Source organism: Bos indicus, chromosome 11, assembly GCF_029378745.1.
Source record: "Bos indicus isolate NIAB-ARS_2022 breed Sahiwal x Tharparkar chromosome 11, NIAB-ARS_B.indTharparkar_mat_pri_1.0, whole genome shotgun sequence".
NCBI lineage: Eukaryota > Metazoa > Chordata > Mammalia > Artiodactyla > Bovidae > Bos > Bos indicus.
Window position 1 is genome coordinate 1891592 of NC_091770.1, and position 17215 is coordinate 1908806.

The following is a 17215-nucleotide window of genomic DNA, read 5'->3' on the forward strand; positions in this document are numbered from 1 at the left end:
CCATGATAAATATATATGAACAGTTCTAGTCTCACCAAATGACACTATGGAGAATTAAAGCCAGTGGCTTTTCCATTATCATCTACAGGGACAAATATCTTAAACAAATCAACGTGTGACTTTACTAGTGTCCCTCTCTCCCAGTCTTGAGAGGGACTATATCCTTAACCTGTGGAGTTTAACCCAACACTGGGTAGTTGGAATGAGAATTTATAAATAAAATTGCAATAAATTTTCATGGACAAATCGAACAAGCTACCCACAGAATGCAGAACAATACTAACCTATACTTGAATTTGAAAAATAATTACAGGAAGCAATATTGTATTTTTTAAGAAAATATTTAATTGATAGTTTTCTAGAAGGAAAGATTTTTATCTAGTATGAAAATTTGTAGTCAGAGTACCAAGAAAACGTGGGCAATAGAAGTTGTTTTTCAAGTTAACAGATGATTCAGTTCAGTTCAGTCGCTCAGTCGTGTCAGACTCTTTGCTACCCCATGAATCGCAGCACGCCAGACCTCCCTGTCCATCACCAACTCCCGGAGTTCACTCAGACTCATGTCCATCGAGTCAGTGATGCCATCCAGCCATCTCATCCTCTGTCGTCCCCTTCTCCTCCTGCCCCCAATCCCTCCCAGCATCAGAGTCTTTTCTAATGAGCCAACTCTTCGCATGAGGTGGCCAAAGTATTGGAGTTTCAGCTTTAGCATCATTCCTTCCAAAGAAATCCCAGGGCGGATCTTTAGAATGGACTGGTTGGATCTCCTTGCAGTCCAATGGACTCTCAAGAGTCTTCTCCAACACCACAGTTCAAAAGCATCACTTCTTCGGCACTCAGCTTTCTTCACAGTCCAACACTCTGGAAAAACCATAGCCTTGACTAGATGGACCTTTGTTGGCAAAGTAATGTATCTATTGGGTGCTCATTTCTGAGAGGAAGTATGAGAAATGAGCTGAAGCATCTGATAATCTGATTCAGGAGACAAGAAAATGGCAAGATAATAAACAACCAATGATTTAAATAGATTAAGACACTGATAAGAACTACTCCAAGTCGAGATATCTTTCACTTTCAAATATTATGGAGGACTTCCCTGGTAACACAGTGGATAGGAATCTGCCTGCCAGTACAGGGCACACAGGTTTGATCCCTGGTCCAAGAAGATTCCAGTTCAGTTGCTCAGCCGTGTCCAACTCTATGACCCCATGGACTGCAGCATGCCAGACCTCCCTGTCCATCACCAACTCCCAGAGTTTACTCAAACTCATGTCCATCGAGTCAGTGATGCCATCCAACCATCTCATCCTTTGTCATCCCCTTCTCCTTCTGCCTTCAGTCTTTCCAGCATCAAGGTCTTTTCAAATGACTCAGTTCTTCGCTCAGGTAGCCAAAGTATTGTAGTTTCAGCTTCAACATCAGTCCTTCTGATGAATATTCAGGACTGATTTCCTTTAGGATGGACTGGTGGATCTCCTTGCTATCCAAGGGACTCTCAAGAGTCTTCTGCAACACCACAGTTCAAAAGCATCAATTCTTCGGTGCTCAGCTTTCTTTATAGTCCAACTCAGCTTTGGCTAGACAGACCTTTGTTGGCAAAGTAATGTCTCTGCTTTTTAATATGCTGCTAGGTTGGTCATAAATTTTCTTCCAAGGAATAAGCGTCTTTTAACTTCATGGCTGCAGTCACCATCTGCAGTGATTTTGGAGCCCCCCAAAATAAAGTCTGACACTGTTTCCCCATCTATTTGCCGTGAAGTGATGGGACCAGATGCCATGATCTTAGTTTTCTGAATGTTGAGCTTTAAGCCAACTTTTTCACTCTCCTCTTTCACTTTCATCAAGAGGCTCTTTAGTTCTTCACTTTCTGCCATAAGGGTGGTGTCATCTGCATATCTGAGGTTATTGATATTTCTCCCTGCAATCTTGATTCCAGCTTGTGCTTCTTCCAGCCCAGTGTTTCTCATGATGTACTCTGCATATAAGTTAAATAAGCAGGGTGACAATATACAGCCTTGACATACTCCTTTTCCTATTTGGAACCAGTCTGCTGTTCCATGTCCAGTTCTAACTGTTGCTTCCTGACCTGCATACAGATTTCTCAAGAGGCAGGTCAGGTGGCCTGGTATTCCCATCTCTTTCAGAATTTTCCACAGTTTATTGTGATCCACACAGTCAAAGGCTTTGGCATAGACAATAAAGCAGAAATAGATGTTTTTCTGGAACTCTTGATTTTTCAATTATTGAAACAGGAGATGGCAAGAGTGAACGTTGACATTTTAGGAATCAGTGAACTAAAATGGACTGGAATGGGTGAATTTAACTCAGATGACCATTATTTTCACTACTGTGGGCAACCATCCCTTAGAAGAAATGGAGTAGCCGTCATAGTCAACAAAAGAGTCCAAAATGCAGTACTTGGATGCATTCTCAAAAATGATAGAATGATATCTGTTCGTTTCCAAGGCAAACTATTCAATATCATGGTAATCCAAGTCTATGCCCCAACCAGTAATGCTGAAGAGGCTGAAGTTGAATGGTTCTATGAAGACCTACAAGACCTTCTAGAACTAACACCTAAAAAAGATGTCCTTTTCATTATAGGGGACTGGAATGAGAAGATTCCACATGCCAACTAAGCCCGTGCGCCACAACTACTAAGCCCATGCTCTAGATTCAACAACTATTGAGCCCAAGCGCTGTAACTACTGAAGCATGCATGCTCTAAGGTTTGAGAGCCACAACTAATGAGCCCCTGTGCTTCAACTACTAAAGCCTACACGCCCTAGAGCCCTCATAGCACAACTACTGAGCCTTCATGCTACAGCTCCTGAAGCCCATACCCCTAGACCCCGTGCTCCACAATAAGAAGCCACCACAGTGTGAAGCCCGTGCACCACAACTAGAGCGTAGCCCCCTCTCTAGAACTAGAGAAAGCCTGTGTGCAGCAATGAAGATCCAGCACAATCAGAAATCAGTAATTAAAAATAATACTTATGGAAAAACAGATGCTTTTACAATTGCAATTGAGTAAGATCTGACTTCCCATCAGTATTCAAGAGATTTCTTCCCAGATGAGGGGACATTTGAATAGGGTTCTGACTGATCACCAGGCTTTAGATAGTGGAGAGGGTATGCCTGGCTGGTGGAACAGCTTAGGCAGAACAGCCCAGGCTGGAAAGTGTGGACGCATGTTTGAGGTATGGCAAGCAAGCTAGTTTGTCTGAAATGGAGGTTCTTATCAGGAACAGCAAGAGGTTAGGGCAGACTGAGGAGGGCATTGAATGTCAAACTGAGAGGTGAGCCTTTATCCTATAGGCAAAACAGAGGCTTTGGGGGGCAGGACAGGGTGGCAGGATAGGTGCCCACTGATGAGAATGATTAACATGGCCAGAGATACATAAGAGAAAGGGACTATGTTAGGCAAAAACCAGCTACAAAGTTGCAGGCATCCAGGCATATAAAGTGACCTGAGTGAGGGTTAGAGAAGGACACTTGCGGGGGGAAAGGATATATATATGGGGCTTCCTTTGTGGCTCAGTTGGTGAAGAATCTGCCTGCAGTGCAGGAGACCTGGGTTCAATCCCTGGTTTGGGAACATCCCCTGAAGAAGGGAAAGGCTTACCCACTCCAGTATTCTGGCCTGGAGAATTCCATGGACTGTAGAGTCCGTGGGGTCACAAAGAGTCAGACACGACTGAGCGACTTTCACTTCACTTTGCCCTTTGAAAGAAAACTTAACCTGTTACTAATGTAAAATATGTATGAGTTATCTGGAGTTGTTTCAGGGATTTTTGTGTGCTTTTGAAACACTATGTGACTGAAGCCTGTGCTATACTGATTACACTGATGAGGCTTTCCCCCAGTATAAATTCTCCCATGTATGGAGACTTCCCTGGTGGTCCAGTGGTTAAGACTTCACCTTCCAAAGCAGGGGGTGTGGGTTCAATTCCTGGTCAGGGATTTAAGATCCCACATGCCTCATGGCCAGAAAACCAAAACATAAAACAGAAACAATATTGTAACAAATTCAATAAAGACTTTAAAAATGGTTCATATCAAAAAATTTTTTTTAAATAATAAACTCTCTGATGTTGAATGTGTGGCCCACTAACTAAAGCCTTTCCAAATCCATTATATTCACATAGTTTCTTACTGGTTTGAATTCTCTTGTGTTTGATAAGGGAGGAGGTATGATGAAAGCCCACCCCCTCTTAATAGAGCTTCGGTTTGGTGTGTCCTGTCTGATGTTGAGCAAAATGTGTCCTCTGACCAAAAATCTTCCCACATTCGTTGCACTCCTAGGATTGCTTTCTAATATATAATTCAGTATATCCTCTGAGGTTTAGTGGTGTGTGTTTTCCAGCTGAAAGCCTTCCTGCATTGGCTGAATTCGTAGGGTTTTTTTCCCAGCATGACTTTTCTGATGTTTAATAAGGGAGGCAGTGTGAGCAAAGGCTCTTCCACACTCATTACATTTGTAGGGTTTCTCTCCAGTATGGTGTCTATAATGCTGAGTGAGAGATGAACTCTGGCTGAAGGCTCTCCCACACCTATTACATTTGTAAGGTTTCTCTCCTGTATGAAATCTGTAGTGTACAATGAGAGAGGAACTCTGGCTGAAGGTTCTCCCACATTCTCTGCATTCATAGGGCTTTTCTCCAGTGTGAGTTCTCTGATGTTTAATAAGGGACGAAGTATGACCAAAGGCCCTTCCACATTCATTACATTTGTAGGGTTTCTCTCCTGTATGAAATCTATAATGTAGAACAAGAGAGGAACTCTGGCTGAAGGCTCTCCTGCATTCACTGCATTCATAGGGCTTCTCTCCAGTATGAGTTCTCTGATGTTTAATAAGGGATGAAATATGACCAAAGGCTCTTCCACATTCACCGCACTCATAGGGCTTTTCTCCAGTGTGACGTCTCTGATGGCGCTGAAGTTCTGACTGGAAATGGAACAACTTCCCACATTCATTGCATTTGCAAGATTTCTTCCCTGGTTGGGTTCTCCGAGAGTCACTTCTCCCTGAAATCTGTCTGAATTCTGTATCACAATTATAGTATCCTTCTCCTGTGGGAACATGGTGTTGGTTAATAGGGACTGATCTTAAACCTGAACTGGTCCCAGATTCACTCGATTCATGACCTCTCTTAGGGGTGGGAGGAGATTTCTGAGTGAGTGACGTTTCTTTCAGATGTCTCTCCTGTTTTTTTGGATATATCTCTACCTGGTCATCCCAACCACAGGTTGCTTTCAGTTTGGAGGACCTGAATTCATCTCTAATGTGTTTCTCCACTGATGCTCTCTGAAATAATTCTTCTTTGGAAAGTCCCTGACTTAGCATAGGTTTCTTGGCTTGAGGCCTTCTCTCCCAGTCTGGAAAAAAAAAAAAAAAACAAAAAAGACAGGCTGGTATTACCTGTTCTATACGCCAAGAGGAAGTAAAGTCCTATGATAGACATAAGATAATTAACCTTTAAAATAATACCTAAAAGAGGTGTACAGTCTCTTCCAAGAATGGTGTGTGTCTAAAGAACATTTTGTAAGTGCCAAGAATAAGATAAGCAGGTAACTGGAGATTAGAAAAGCCTGAGAGAACAGTGTTGGGACTCCAGTACACAAGGTAAGGGCTTCCCTGGTGGCTCAGTGGTAAAGAATCAGCCTGCAGTGAAGGAGATGCAGGTTCAATCCCTGGATAAGGAAGGTCCTCTGGGAAGGAAATGGCAACTCACTCCAGTATTCTTGCCTGGGAAAGTCCATGGACAGAGAGGGGCCTTGAGGGCTATAGTCCATGGAGTTGCAGTTGGACACAACTTAGCTACTGAACAACAGTAACACAAGGTAAATCCAAAGACTGTAAAGATGAGAAGAGGGTAGGAAGATGCCCTCCACAAAATCTTCCCTCAACACCTCAGTCCACACCACACATTATCATGTACTATATACATAGTATAATATACATACTGTATACCTTTAACATCTATTACTGCATGTAACTGTGATGGCAGAATAATTATCCCCCAAAGATGTCCAAGTCCATCTGAACATATTTATGTATTCAAATCCCAGGAACATATAAACATGTTACTTTACATGGCAGAAGAGACTTTGAAGATGTGATTAAGGGCACAGACCCTGAGGCTGGGAGATTATCATGAGTCATTCAGGTGGGCCCAGTCTAATCACATGAGTTCTCAAAATCAGAGACAGTTCCTGGCTGAGTCAGATGTGGTGTGAGAAAGATTCGACCCATCACTTCTGGCTCTGAAGGTGGAGGAAGGGACCCACGGGCCAAGAAATGTAGCAATCTTTAGAAGCTGGGAATGCTCCTCAGCTTATAGCCAGCAAGAAAACGAGAAACTCAGTCTGACCATTGTAAGGAATTGGTTCTGCCAACAACACAGATGAACAGGAAACAGACTGTCCCCTAGACACTCCAGAAAGGAACTCAGCCATGCTGATACCTTGATTTTAACACTGTGAGACCCATACTTGATTCTGAGTTTTGAACTATGAGATAATAAACTTGTGTTGATTAAAGCCACTAAGTTTATGACAATTTGTTTCAGCAACAGTAGAAAGCTAATACAATAATAGTGACCCTTCTGAAGAGAGAAATGACTGGCAATGCCTAAGCAGGGCTCCCACAGGCCAGATTTTGAGCCAGTAGGTCTTGTGGGGATCCTGAGGATCTGAGTGTCTCACAAGCTCCCCTAGAGATTCTGAAACACACCATATTTGTAGAACACTGTAAACAGACAGATACTGATGGTGAGACTAGATCCAGAGGCCAGACCCTTGCCCTCATTCTGGAGGGAAATATGATCAAGAGAGTGCCAATACAGAGATCAGCATCTCCCCTGTCTGTCCTCTTCTGGAGTGCGGAGGCCCAGCCTGCGCTCTCAGGATTTGAGCCCTGCTTTGGGGAGCTTCAGCTCTGGCCTGAGGCTGATTCTGTTTCAAAGATGGACACAGACACAGACTGTCATCTCCTGCAGTATGCCTGAGCGGCGCATGCCAGGCAGGAGAGCTTTGTGTCTGGAATTCTGTCCCAAGGGGTGGAGCCTACCACCCCGACGTCTCAAGTCACCTAGGAATTCAAAGAGATGCCATCAAGAGCTGGTAAGAAGTGGTCTTTGTTCTTAGAACCACCTCTGTTGTAGTCCAACTTAATCAAGCCTGAAGTGTCCTCACCTTGATCTTCCTGATGTCATCCGTCAGGATGTCCTTGCTGGTAGCCCTTTAATTTCTGGGCTACTTAACTGTTCTGTTTGATCTGCTGATAACTCTTTATTATCCCTGCTGGAATAGGACTTAACAACTGTTGGTCCTTAGACTCCATCTAACACTGACCATGTGACATCTAGTGATGACACATAGTCCCAAGGACCCTGAAGGGTAGGCAGAGATGGGCAGATGTTTATTTCTTATCTACATTACTCACAAGAAACAAAGGAAAGATAAACACTAGAGAAGAAAATGAACATCTTTTCATACCAGAAAACATTATGGAAGCCTACAAGTATTCAAAATACTGGAGTGGAGGGCTCTTGGCAAGCAACTTCACCTTTTCAAAGAAAAGGGCTCCTAGCAAGTGACCGCACCTTCTCAAAGAAGAGGCCCCTGACCAAGGGTTTAAAAAACTTTCCAGTCACAGTTGGCCCTTATGATGTATACTGTTGTTTTAGCCTGACTCTCACCTGAGTGGACACCTGTTGAGATTTCTCTCTCTAAAATACAGGGCTCTTCCCCTTCCTCCAACTAGCAGATCATATATGGTTTGGACACTGGAAACCCTGGTGGTAGAGAAGGAAAAGGATCATGGTATGGGTATGTAAGAGGCCAAGGCTTGTGGACAGCCTGCAACTAAGCATGGTGAAGTCATAAAGCGTCTTACTCTGATCTCACATACACCGGGACTTTCCTACAAGGAGAAAAAATACTGAATCTCCTGGCCCCCAAGAGAAAATAAATGTCTAATTCTGGAATTTCAGGGCAAAAGTCAGCCAACAGGCCCAGACACCCCTAGCTTTTAAACACCAAGGAACTAAAGATGGCCTGATGGGCAGGCTCTGGGCTTTGGAGGAGCTGAGCTCACCCAGGGAGGCCAGGTTCTTGAAATTCTCCAGCATCACCTCCCAGTACAGGTCCTTCTGAGTAGGGTCCAACTGCCCCCACTCCCACCAGGTGAATTCCACAGCCACATCCTCAAATGTCATCAGGTCCTGAAACACAGAAGACAACCTTGCACCCTCGGAGAGCACACTCATGGCCCTGGGAGAAGGGGAGACGGGTGTCTGAATAGAACCTTAGGGTGTACAAGAAGGGATTCCAAAAGTTCCTGGCTATCGCAATGCCAGGTTTTACCATCTGAAAAACATTTTAAGCTGCTCCAGGGACTGTGTCATCCTTACTACTCAGTATCCCACGCAATGCCCACAGATCTCAACATCAAACTGCTTAGGAATATAATCAGGGCCTCAGGAGAATCAAACCTTTAGAGACACTCCACTTATGTGGGAGAAATAAATACAATCCATTTCCTCAATTTTCAGAATGTCTCACAATTTAGTGACATTTAAATAGAATCAATTAAAAATAACAAACTGATTAAAATAAAAATAACAAACTGAAAAACAAAATAAAATAATAAAAAACAAAATAAAATAAAAATAACAAACTCTGCATTCTGAGTGTATCATAGTGTCAATAGTCTTCTAACTAAGTATTTTTGAAAGTTGTGGCCTAGGATTTCGATTACAATTCTTACTAAGGCCAAATAAAATCATTTGGGGCTTAGAATAACTTATCCCATAAGAGCTGCCAGCACACAGTTCAGTGAAAGTATGTCAAATGGACTGACAGTGAATGAGTAAGTCTTTTGTGAGTCTGATTAATATAAATCATCTCCCCAAAAAGCCTAATCATTTTTCAGTTCCTAAATGTGCAAAGTTAAGAGTGAGAACCCCAGATCTCAGTTCTTCACAAGGTACAACCATTCTGTGGGTCCCAGCCAGAACTATCCTGTCAGCCTCTATAACGACAATACTTTCAATTGACTTACATTGTACAATAAGCCATAAACTATGAACTAAAAAGCAAGTAAGTGAAGGTAGTATAAACTCCTTTTACTTTCCCCTCAAAATGTTTAAAAGTCAAATCCCATTTAGATACTGATTGCACAGAATAAGCCAAACTAACAATTTTATATTAAAGGCAGTCCAAAATAATCAAATGTGGAAAACTCACTACCTTAGTGAGCCAAATGATAGATTGTACTATTTGTGCAAAATATTCATTGGCCCTCCCTATAGAATTGATTTTCCTACCCCACTGACTCAGGTGTAGTCAAGTCATTCACTTTCATATTTGGAATGTGAAGCAAGTGACATGAGCTACTTATGAGCAAAAGCTTTCACAGTCAGCTTCTACAATTGCTGCTCTAAGAATGGCAAATGATCCCAGAGTGAAGATGTGGGGCAAAACCATAGCTTGCATGTAATGTGGACAAGAAATAAACTGTTGTTGGTGTAAGCGCCTCAGGATTTGCTGTGTTATCACAGTATAACTAGCCTCAACTGACTCATTAAAAAAGCTGGTCTCCAGGTGGAGTTCTGCCATAATACAAAAGCCTAAAATACGTGATAGTGGCTTCAGGGCCAGGCAGCAACTGGCAAGACGGCAACCCATGTAATTTAGTGGTGAACTGTGTGGTAAAACTTGATGCAATAACTTGAAAGAGGAACAATGCAAGCATGAGCTGGTGATGTGATGAGACAAGGAGGGAAATATAACATCAGTGGTAGGAGCTGGTTGTCACTGGCTACATTTGACAAAAGTATGACACACACACACAAAAATTAGTCTAAGAGTTTGCTGATTTGCAAAATAAAAATGTAAGGCAAAGAAAGTGTCCAGAGGGACTTCCCTGGCTGTCCAGTGGTTAAGACTCTGGGCTTCCAATTCAGGGGAAGTGGGTTCAATCCCTGGTTGGGGAACTAAGATCCCACATGCCACATGGCATAGCAAAAAAAAAAAATTTTTTTTTAATATTTTAAAAGAAGAAGAAAGTGTCCCAGAAATTCCAGGACTTGCAAGGTTGGAGATTTAATGAATTCTCATTTCCAACTGGTCAAAGACAAAATAGATATAGCTTTTGCATGACAAAAGATGATTAAAACCCAGCCTAATGGCAAGGACTAAGTCATGAGTGTGATTGTCAGACCTTTTGTTTCAGTTCAGTTATGGCTCCCAGTAAATCCTCTCAGTGGGACCAAATTGCTCAGAGTGACTAAAAGTAAGGTTTTGCCAAGCAAACCCCCAAAGCTCCACAATTTAGTCTAAAGAGAGGGGCATATTTCAATAACAACTGTGGGAAAAGCTATTGATATACGGAGCTAATGGAAGCAAATGCACAAAAAGCTGGTCAGGTTTTTGAGAGTCACACTGAAGGTGCAAGACTTGAAACAATCCTTGGGCCATCAAACTACTCAGGATAAAAAAGCTGCTTAGCCCTCAAAAAAAGTTTAATATCATCTTCATATGCAACCAAGGGAGATACTGCAAAAGGAAGGAACTTCTGGAGGGCAGAGCCAAGAGCCAAGGAGAACACTGGACTGGGAGCTATAACCAGACAGCAGAACCAGGACACATAAAAGATCCTCCCCCCGCCAATCCCAAGGCCAGGGTCCTCAGTGTGTCACCACACTAATCCAGGAAGATAACACGTGCACAGGGGCCCAGTCTCACTGAGCAGAGGGCCCTGGGGAAAGGAGACCAGCAAAAGCCTTGATGGGCTCTGCCTCCTGCAGAGCAGGAATTGGGTCCAGTTCCCTTTGGCAAACAAGGGAAAAGGGGCAAAACAGAGAAAAGGAGGCAAAACAGGCATTTGAGAAAAACTTAAAGAGAACCCCAACTTACCTGAGGTCTGGCTTTCAGGAATAAACTGGCTGTTCCCTTTTCTCCTAGGCCTCTCTCTGGAGGAAGAGCAGGGTCCTGAGAAGGGAGAACTAGGAAGGTAAAAGGAGCCATAAGGAAGGCTAACCCTCATGAGATTTACAGCTCCCAGACTCCCCAAGTCAGTGTGTCACCCGCATGGTTTCCCGGGATAAGGCTGGACCTAAGGGAGCTGAGGGACAAGCTACAGGCTGCCTGTGCACACTGCTGCATGAGGCCCCCCCGTGTCCATAGGCCACAGCAAGCTGTAGGTAGCTGGGGGGTGACCACAGTCTGGCCACTCCTTTGTAGTCACTGGACCTCCAATATGCAGGTCCTATATTAGGCCTTTTGAAAATATAAACATGGAGAAGTACTTCAAGGAACTTTAAATGTCACCTGAGGGTATAAGACAGGTTAACAAGACAAAATAAGGCCTAGGACAAGACCACATAAAGATATGGGACTTTGCGGAAGTCACACCTCTCCCCTTCTCCTTGGGAAGTAGTGCAGAGGCCAGGTCTTCCTGAGACGCTTTCTTGAGTGTTCTAAAGCATCATTAGGTCTCTAAAGCGTATTTTAAGAGCCCCTTTATTATAAGGTCAGGGCTTCCCAGGTGGTTCAGTGCTAAAGAATCCGCCTGCCAATGCAGGAGACTCGGGTTCAAACCCTGGGTCCGGAGAAGGAAATGGCAACGCACTACAATGTTCTTGCCTGGGAAATCCCAAGGACAGACTCTGCCCCGCCAGTGGGACTCCCTGCCCTCATCCTATGGTCTTCCTTCTCCTCCTAGACCCAGACTGACTCCCCAGGAGGGTTCCGGCCCGCGGCACCCTCGATATCCAAACCTGAAACTCTGGAGTCCATAGCTGGGGCTAGTCCTTTCACTAAGTCCAAATCTTTGTCATTGGCGGCGGCCCTGCGATCCTCCCGGGGATCAGGGAGCGGGGAGCGAACCGGATGACACCGGGCATCCCCACTTCGTGCAGCCACGCCCAGCCGACCCGCAGGACCCACAGCAGGGCTGTCAAACCCAGACTGGCGTCCCAGCTGAGCGCAGTGCGGCTGCGGCTGTGACTGCGGGAGGCGATGCTCTTTCTCCTCTCGCACTCCCAGACGCCTCAGAAGCCCGGCCGCCGCCCTCCTTCTGGAGACCGAACTCTGGGACCCAGCTCCCACGGAGACCACTAGGAAATGGCCACAGCCACACCTGAGATCTCGGTGCCCCGCGCTCCTCCAGAATTGCTTCTGGAGAGCTCACAGGGAACCGATCGGCCCTGCAACTCTGCGCCCAGTTCCAGGCCTCCTCAGCCCCTCGCAGGCGGGCAGACGGAGGGACACTTCGCACTCTGTCACTGGCTCAGGGCGCAACCCCCATGGCTGGCCTGCGCACCAGGTGTAGCTGAACCCACAAATATCCAAGCAACACCCGGGTTCCAGCCCCGCCTCCCGAGACCCGTCCTGAGCCTGCGCGAGAGGAAGGCCACCACGCCAGGGTCCCCAGAACAAGCGTCGGGGGCGGGTCTGTAGGGGGGGGGAGGTCGAACGAGCCGCGCCTGCGCACTGGCAGCTTGGGAACCTTCGGTCCTCTGCTCTGGCAATTGAAGGCTGGGCAAGTGCGCACCAGCTACCTGGACAGAGGTTTCACTCTGCACCGCCCCCCCAGCCCCACCCCTCCGCCACGGGCTGGGAACCGGAAGCAATCCCCGTATTGGAAGTGCCTTTAGTAACTGGGCCCAAGAGCCGGGTTTGGGGCAGTTCAACAGAAGCCACTGGAGTTAAACAAACAACAACAAAAAAATCTTGGCCTAAACCCCGAGCCTGCCAAATAAGAATTTCTAGGAGGCTCTCCAGAAATGTGAATTTCTTATAAAATGTCCAGGAGATCCTGACAGGCTGTTCCCTACCTCTCCGTCTTTCTCCCACTGCTCCCCGCCCGCCTCCCCCCAAGTTTACGTTCAGCGAAGGGTGAACTCAAAGAGAACTTTGGACACATTCCTCCTCTAGAAGCGGGATCATTTCGGACCTAAAAGAAATAGAAAAATGATCTGGATATTAAAACGATAGTTCTCCCGAGGCACTTTTCGACCAGAGAGGAGACTTTTGAGGACTGAGAGGTTGGTGAAGGAGTTTTTCGGCTTAGAAAAGAAGATAAAGACCTCAAGGGCCCTTGCTGAACCACCTGACTTCCAGGAACACAAAACTGAACTTTAAGTCCCACCCCGATACTCTGGGCAGATTGCGTCATCCGGGGACCCTCCACCCCTGTTCATCCGCCTAAATCTTCCCGTATCGCTTCTGCAAAACCTCCCCTTAAATATGAAGCTTCCCTGATCCTGCACGCGCTCAGCCTGGTTGTTAGACGACTGTCGCCCCTCCTTGCCTGAACCTGTCTCCGTTGAGGTCGTCTTCCTTTCTTCATTGCCTCTTCTCTAACTATACCTTACAGTTGAGACAAATAATTTATCAGGGCAAAAGGCCTTTTCTCCTTTCTTGCTCTTTTAATGTTTCACCCTTCTGCCAGCACTTCTGGTGACACAGATGGCCAAGATGGTTCAGCAAGTGCCCAGCAAGTAAGCCCTCCTTCTCTGGAGCCAGAGTGAGGAAAGAGGGGCAGGGCTGCCTGGGAACCATGGCTGGCACAGGAGTCTCTGTTCTCTTCTGTGCTCTGGAACCAAAAAAGGTGAGGGTATGAACACATGAAGAGTGTCATCTCATTGGTGGCTGACATAACCAGAAATTGAACTGCTTCAGATGTTACTGATTCTTTGCACTTTTATCCTCTAGCCTGTATCTTTGCTGGTCCTATACTCTCTGCCTAAGTTGCTTTTTTCTTAAAGAAAAGTAAAAAGGTAATTACTTTGGAAAACTCAGCAGTGGCCACAGGACTGGAAAAGGTCAGTTTTAATTCCAATCTCAAAGAAAGGCAATGCCAAAGAATGCTCAAACTACTGCACAATTGCACTCATCTCACACACTAGTAAAGTAATGCTCAAAATTCTCCAAGCCAGGCTTCAGCAATACATGAACTGTGAACTTGCAGATGTTCAAGCTGGTTTTAGAAAAGGCAGAGGAACCAGAGATCAAATCGCCAACATCCATTGTATCATCAAAAAAGCAAGAGTTCTGGAAAAACATCTATTTCTGCTTTATTGACTATGCCAAAGCCTTTGACTGTGTGGATGACAATAAACTGTGGAAAATTCTGAAAGAGATGGGAATACCAGACCACCTGACCTGCCTCTTGAGAAACCTATATGCAAGTCAGGAAGCAACAGTTAGAACTGGACATGGAACAGCAGACTGGTTCCAAATAGGAAAAGGAGTACATCCACGTCAAGGCTGTATATTGTCACCCTGCTTATTTAACTTACATGCAGAGTACATCATGAGAAACGCTGAGCTGGATGAAGCACAAGCTGGAATCAAGATTGCCAGGAGAAATATCAATAACCTCAGATATGCAGATGACACCACCCTTATGGCAGAAAGTGAAGAAGAACTAAAGAGCCTCTTGATGAAAGTGAAAGTGGAGAGTGAAAAAGTTGGCTTAAAGCTCAACATTCAGAAAACTAAGATTGTGGCATCCAGTCGCATCACTTCATGGCAAATAGATGGGGAAACAGTGGAAACAGTGGCTGACTTTATTTTTCTGGGCTCCAAAATCACTGGAGATGGTGATTGCAGCCATGAAATTAAAAGACGCTTACTCCTTGGAAGGAAAGTTCCTAGATAGCATATTCGAAAGCAGAGATATTACTTTGTCAACAAAGGTCCATCTAGTCAAAGCTATGGTTTTTCCAGTGGTCATGTATGGATGTGAGAGTTGGACTGTAAAGAAAGCTGAGCACCGAAGAATTGAGCTTTTGAACTGTGGTGTTGGAGAAGACTCTTGAGAGTCCCTTGGACTGCAAGAAGATCCAACCAGTCCATCCTAAAGGAGATCAGTCCTGGGTGTTCATTGGAAGGACTGATGTTGAAGCTGAAACTCCAATACTTTGGCCACCTGATGCAAAGAGCTGACTCATTTGAAAAGACCCTGATGCTGGGAAGGATTGAGGGCAGGAGGAGAAGGGAACGAGAGAGGATGAGATTGGATGAGGTTGGATGGCATCACCGACTTAATGGACATGGGTTTGGGTGGACTCTGGGAGTTGGTGATGGACAGGGAGGCCTGGCTTGCTGCGATTCATGGGATCGCAAAGAATCAGACATGAATGAGCAACTGAACTGAACTGAACTAATGTTAAGAAGGTAATTAATCATCAAGTGTACCAGTTAGAGGAAGCCTTTTTCCAACTTTCCCAGCCATAATTTATTGCTTCTTCCATTCTACTCCCATAGTATCTTGGACATGACATAATTGTAGCACACACTGCTGTGTTGTAATAATTTCACATTCTGATTTGTCCATTGGACCATGAGTTCCTTGGGGGCAGTAACTGTGTTTTATTTGTAACAATGCCTTGACTATTGTAGGCAATTTAGGGTTTTTTTAGTTTAAGTGTAGACTTGTTCCTGACTGTAGACTTTATCACATTTTTCTGGTATAATTTCAAGTCTTCCCTGGAGCTATAGATCAGTGAGTCTTAGCTTTAGCTGCACATTAGGATCACTTGCATTCAGAGAAATCTGTATGCAGGTCAAGAAGCAACAGTTAGAACTGGACATGGAACAGACTGATTCCAAATAGGAAAAGGAGTACATCAAGGCTGTATATTGTCACCCTGCTTATTTAACTTACATGCAGAGTACGTCATGAGAAACGCTGAGCTGGATGAAGCACAAGCTGGAATCAAGATTGCAGATATCCAGATATCCAGATGATACCTCAGATATCCAGATGATACCACCCTTATGGCAGAAAGCGAAGAACTAAAGAGCCTCTTGATGAAAGTGAAAGAGGAGAGCAAAAAAGTTGGCTTAAAATTAACATTCAGAAAACTAAGATCATGGCATCTGGTCCCATCACTTCATGGCAAATAGATGGGGAAACAATGGAAACAGTGGAAGACTCTATTTTGGGGGGCTCCAAAATCACTGCAGATGGTGACTGCAGCCATGAAATTAAAAGACGCTTACTCCTTGGAAGAAAAGTTATGACCAACCTAGGCAGCATATTAAAAAGCAGAGACATTACTTTACCAACAAAGGTCTGTCTAGTTAAAGCTATGGTTTTTCCAGTAATCATGTATGGATGTGACAGTTGGACTATAAAGAAAACTGAGCGCTGAAGAATTGATCCTTTTGAATTGCTGTGTTGGAAAAGACTCTTGAGAGTACCTTGGACAGCAAGGAAATCCAACCAGGCAATCTTAAAGGAAATCAGTCCTGAATATTCATTCAGGAAGGACTTCATGGGGTCGCAAAGAGTCAGACACGACTGAGCGACTGAACTGAACTGAACTGATGCTGAAACTGAAACTCCAATACTTTGGCCATCTCATGCAAAGAACTGACTTATTGGAAAAGACCCTGATGCTGGGAAAGATTGAAAGCAGGAGGAGAAGGGGACGAGAGAGGATGAGATGGTTGGATGGCATCACCGACTGGATGGACATGAGTCTGAGTAAACTCTGGGAGCTGATGATGGACAGGGAAGCCTGGTGTGCTGCAGTCTATGGGGTCGCAAAGAGTCGGACTTGACTGGGCAACTGAACTGAACTGAGGATCACTTGCAGATCTTTTCAAACTCTCACTCTTCAGAGGGAGGCCCAGGCATCAATATGTTAAAGCTCTTCAGGTGATTCTGGCATGCAGCTACGGTTAAGAATCCCTACGATGTCTCCAACGAGGGTCCTTCCAGTAGTACCATGGAAGGCTGGCTCCTGTATGCTCAAAATGTAGGGAGTCCGCACTGCTGCCCAATTAAATACACGTATATCCTGGGTTCTTCTCTCTTAAGCAGAAAAATGTGCACTGCGCAGCCCCATCCTCAGACCCAAACTCTGCGTCTCTCCTGCCCAAACTTTATAACCGACAGTTAACAAACAACCTGAAGCAGAAACAAGGCCCTTCGGAGGGTCAGAAGACTAGAAATCCTTCTCAGTAGGGACGAGTCCCAAGGCTGAGAGAGACATATTTCCTTAGGACGGCCCTCCCATCCGAGGACCAGAGGGACGTGACATCACACATAAGCAGCACTTCCAGGGGGAACACAAGCCTCACAAGCATCCAAGACCGGTTGCTTTTTCATGATCAAGCTGCCGCACTAGCACGTAGGATTGGGTCCAGCGCCGCCAACTCGTTTCAGAAGTGTACGCTCGCGCAGATCTTT

At 45.0% G+C, this 17215-nt stretch overlaps 1 protein-coding gene across 3 annotated transcripts; it reads right to left on the reverse strand.

Annotated features, from left to right (window-relative positions):
* Positions 1-322: 322 nt before the first annotated feature.
* ZNF514 (zinc finger protein 514) lies at positions 323-17209 on the reverse strand. Of its 3 annotated transcripts, none has more exons than XM_070798185.1 (3): positions 11787-17209; positions 10924-10998; positions 323-5379 (listed from the first exon to the last, which is right to left on the reverse strand). In XM_070798185.1, the coding sequence occupies exons 1-3, from the start codon at positions 11803-11805 to the stop codon at positions 4346-4348; spliced, it is 1128 nt and encodes a 375-aa protein (XP_070654286.1). In that variant the 5' UTR covers positions 11806-17209; the 3' UTR covers positions 323-4345. The 3 variants fall into 3 exon arrangements, with proteins under 3 accessions (XP_070654286.1, XP_070654284.1, XP_070654285.1); XM_070798183.1 differs by adding an exon at positions 8102-8228 and having other exon boundaries at positions 10924-17209; XM_070798184.1 differs by having other exon boundaries at positions 10924-17209.
* Between the last annotated feature and the right edge of the window lie 6 nt (positions 17210-17215).

Bases quoted from the DNA above. Each gene is read 5' to 3' on its own strand.
- ZNF514 (XM_070798183.1), bottom strand. From the start codon at position 11,034: ATGGCTCCTTTTACCTTCCTAGTTCTCCCTTCTCAGGACCCTGCTCTT. The intron at 8,229-10,923 runs GTAAGTTGGGGT...TCTGTGTTTCAG, and splicing joins TCCTGAAAGCCAGACCTCAG to GACCTGATGACATTTGAGGA. The intron at 5,380-8,101 runs GTGAGCTCAGCT...TTTTTTTTCCAG, and splicing joins CAAGAACCTGGCCTCCCTGG to ACTGGGAGAGAAGGCCTCAA.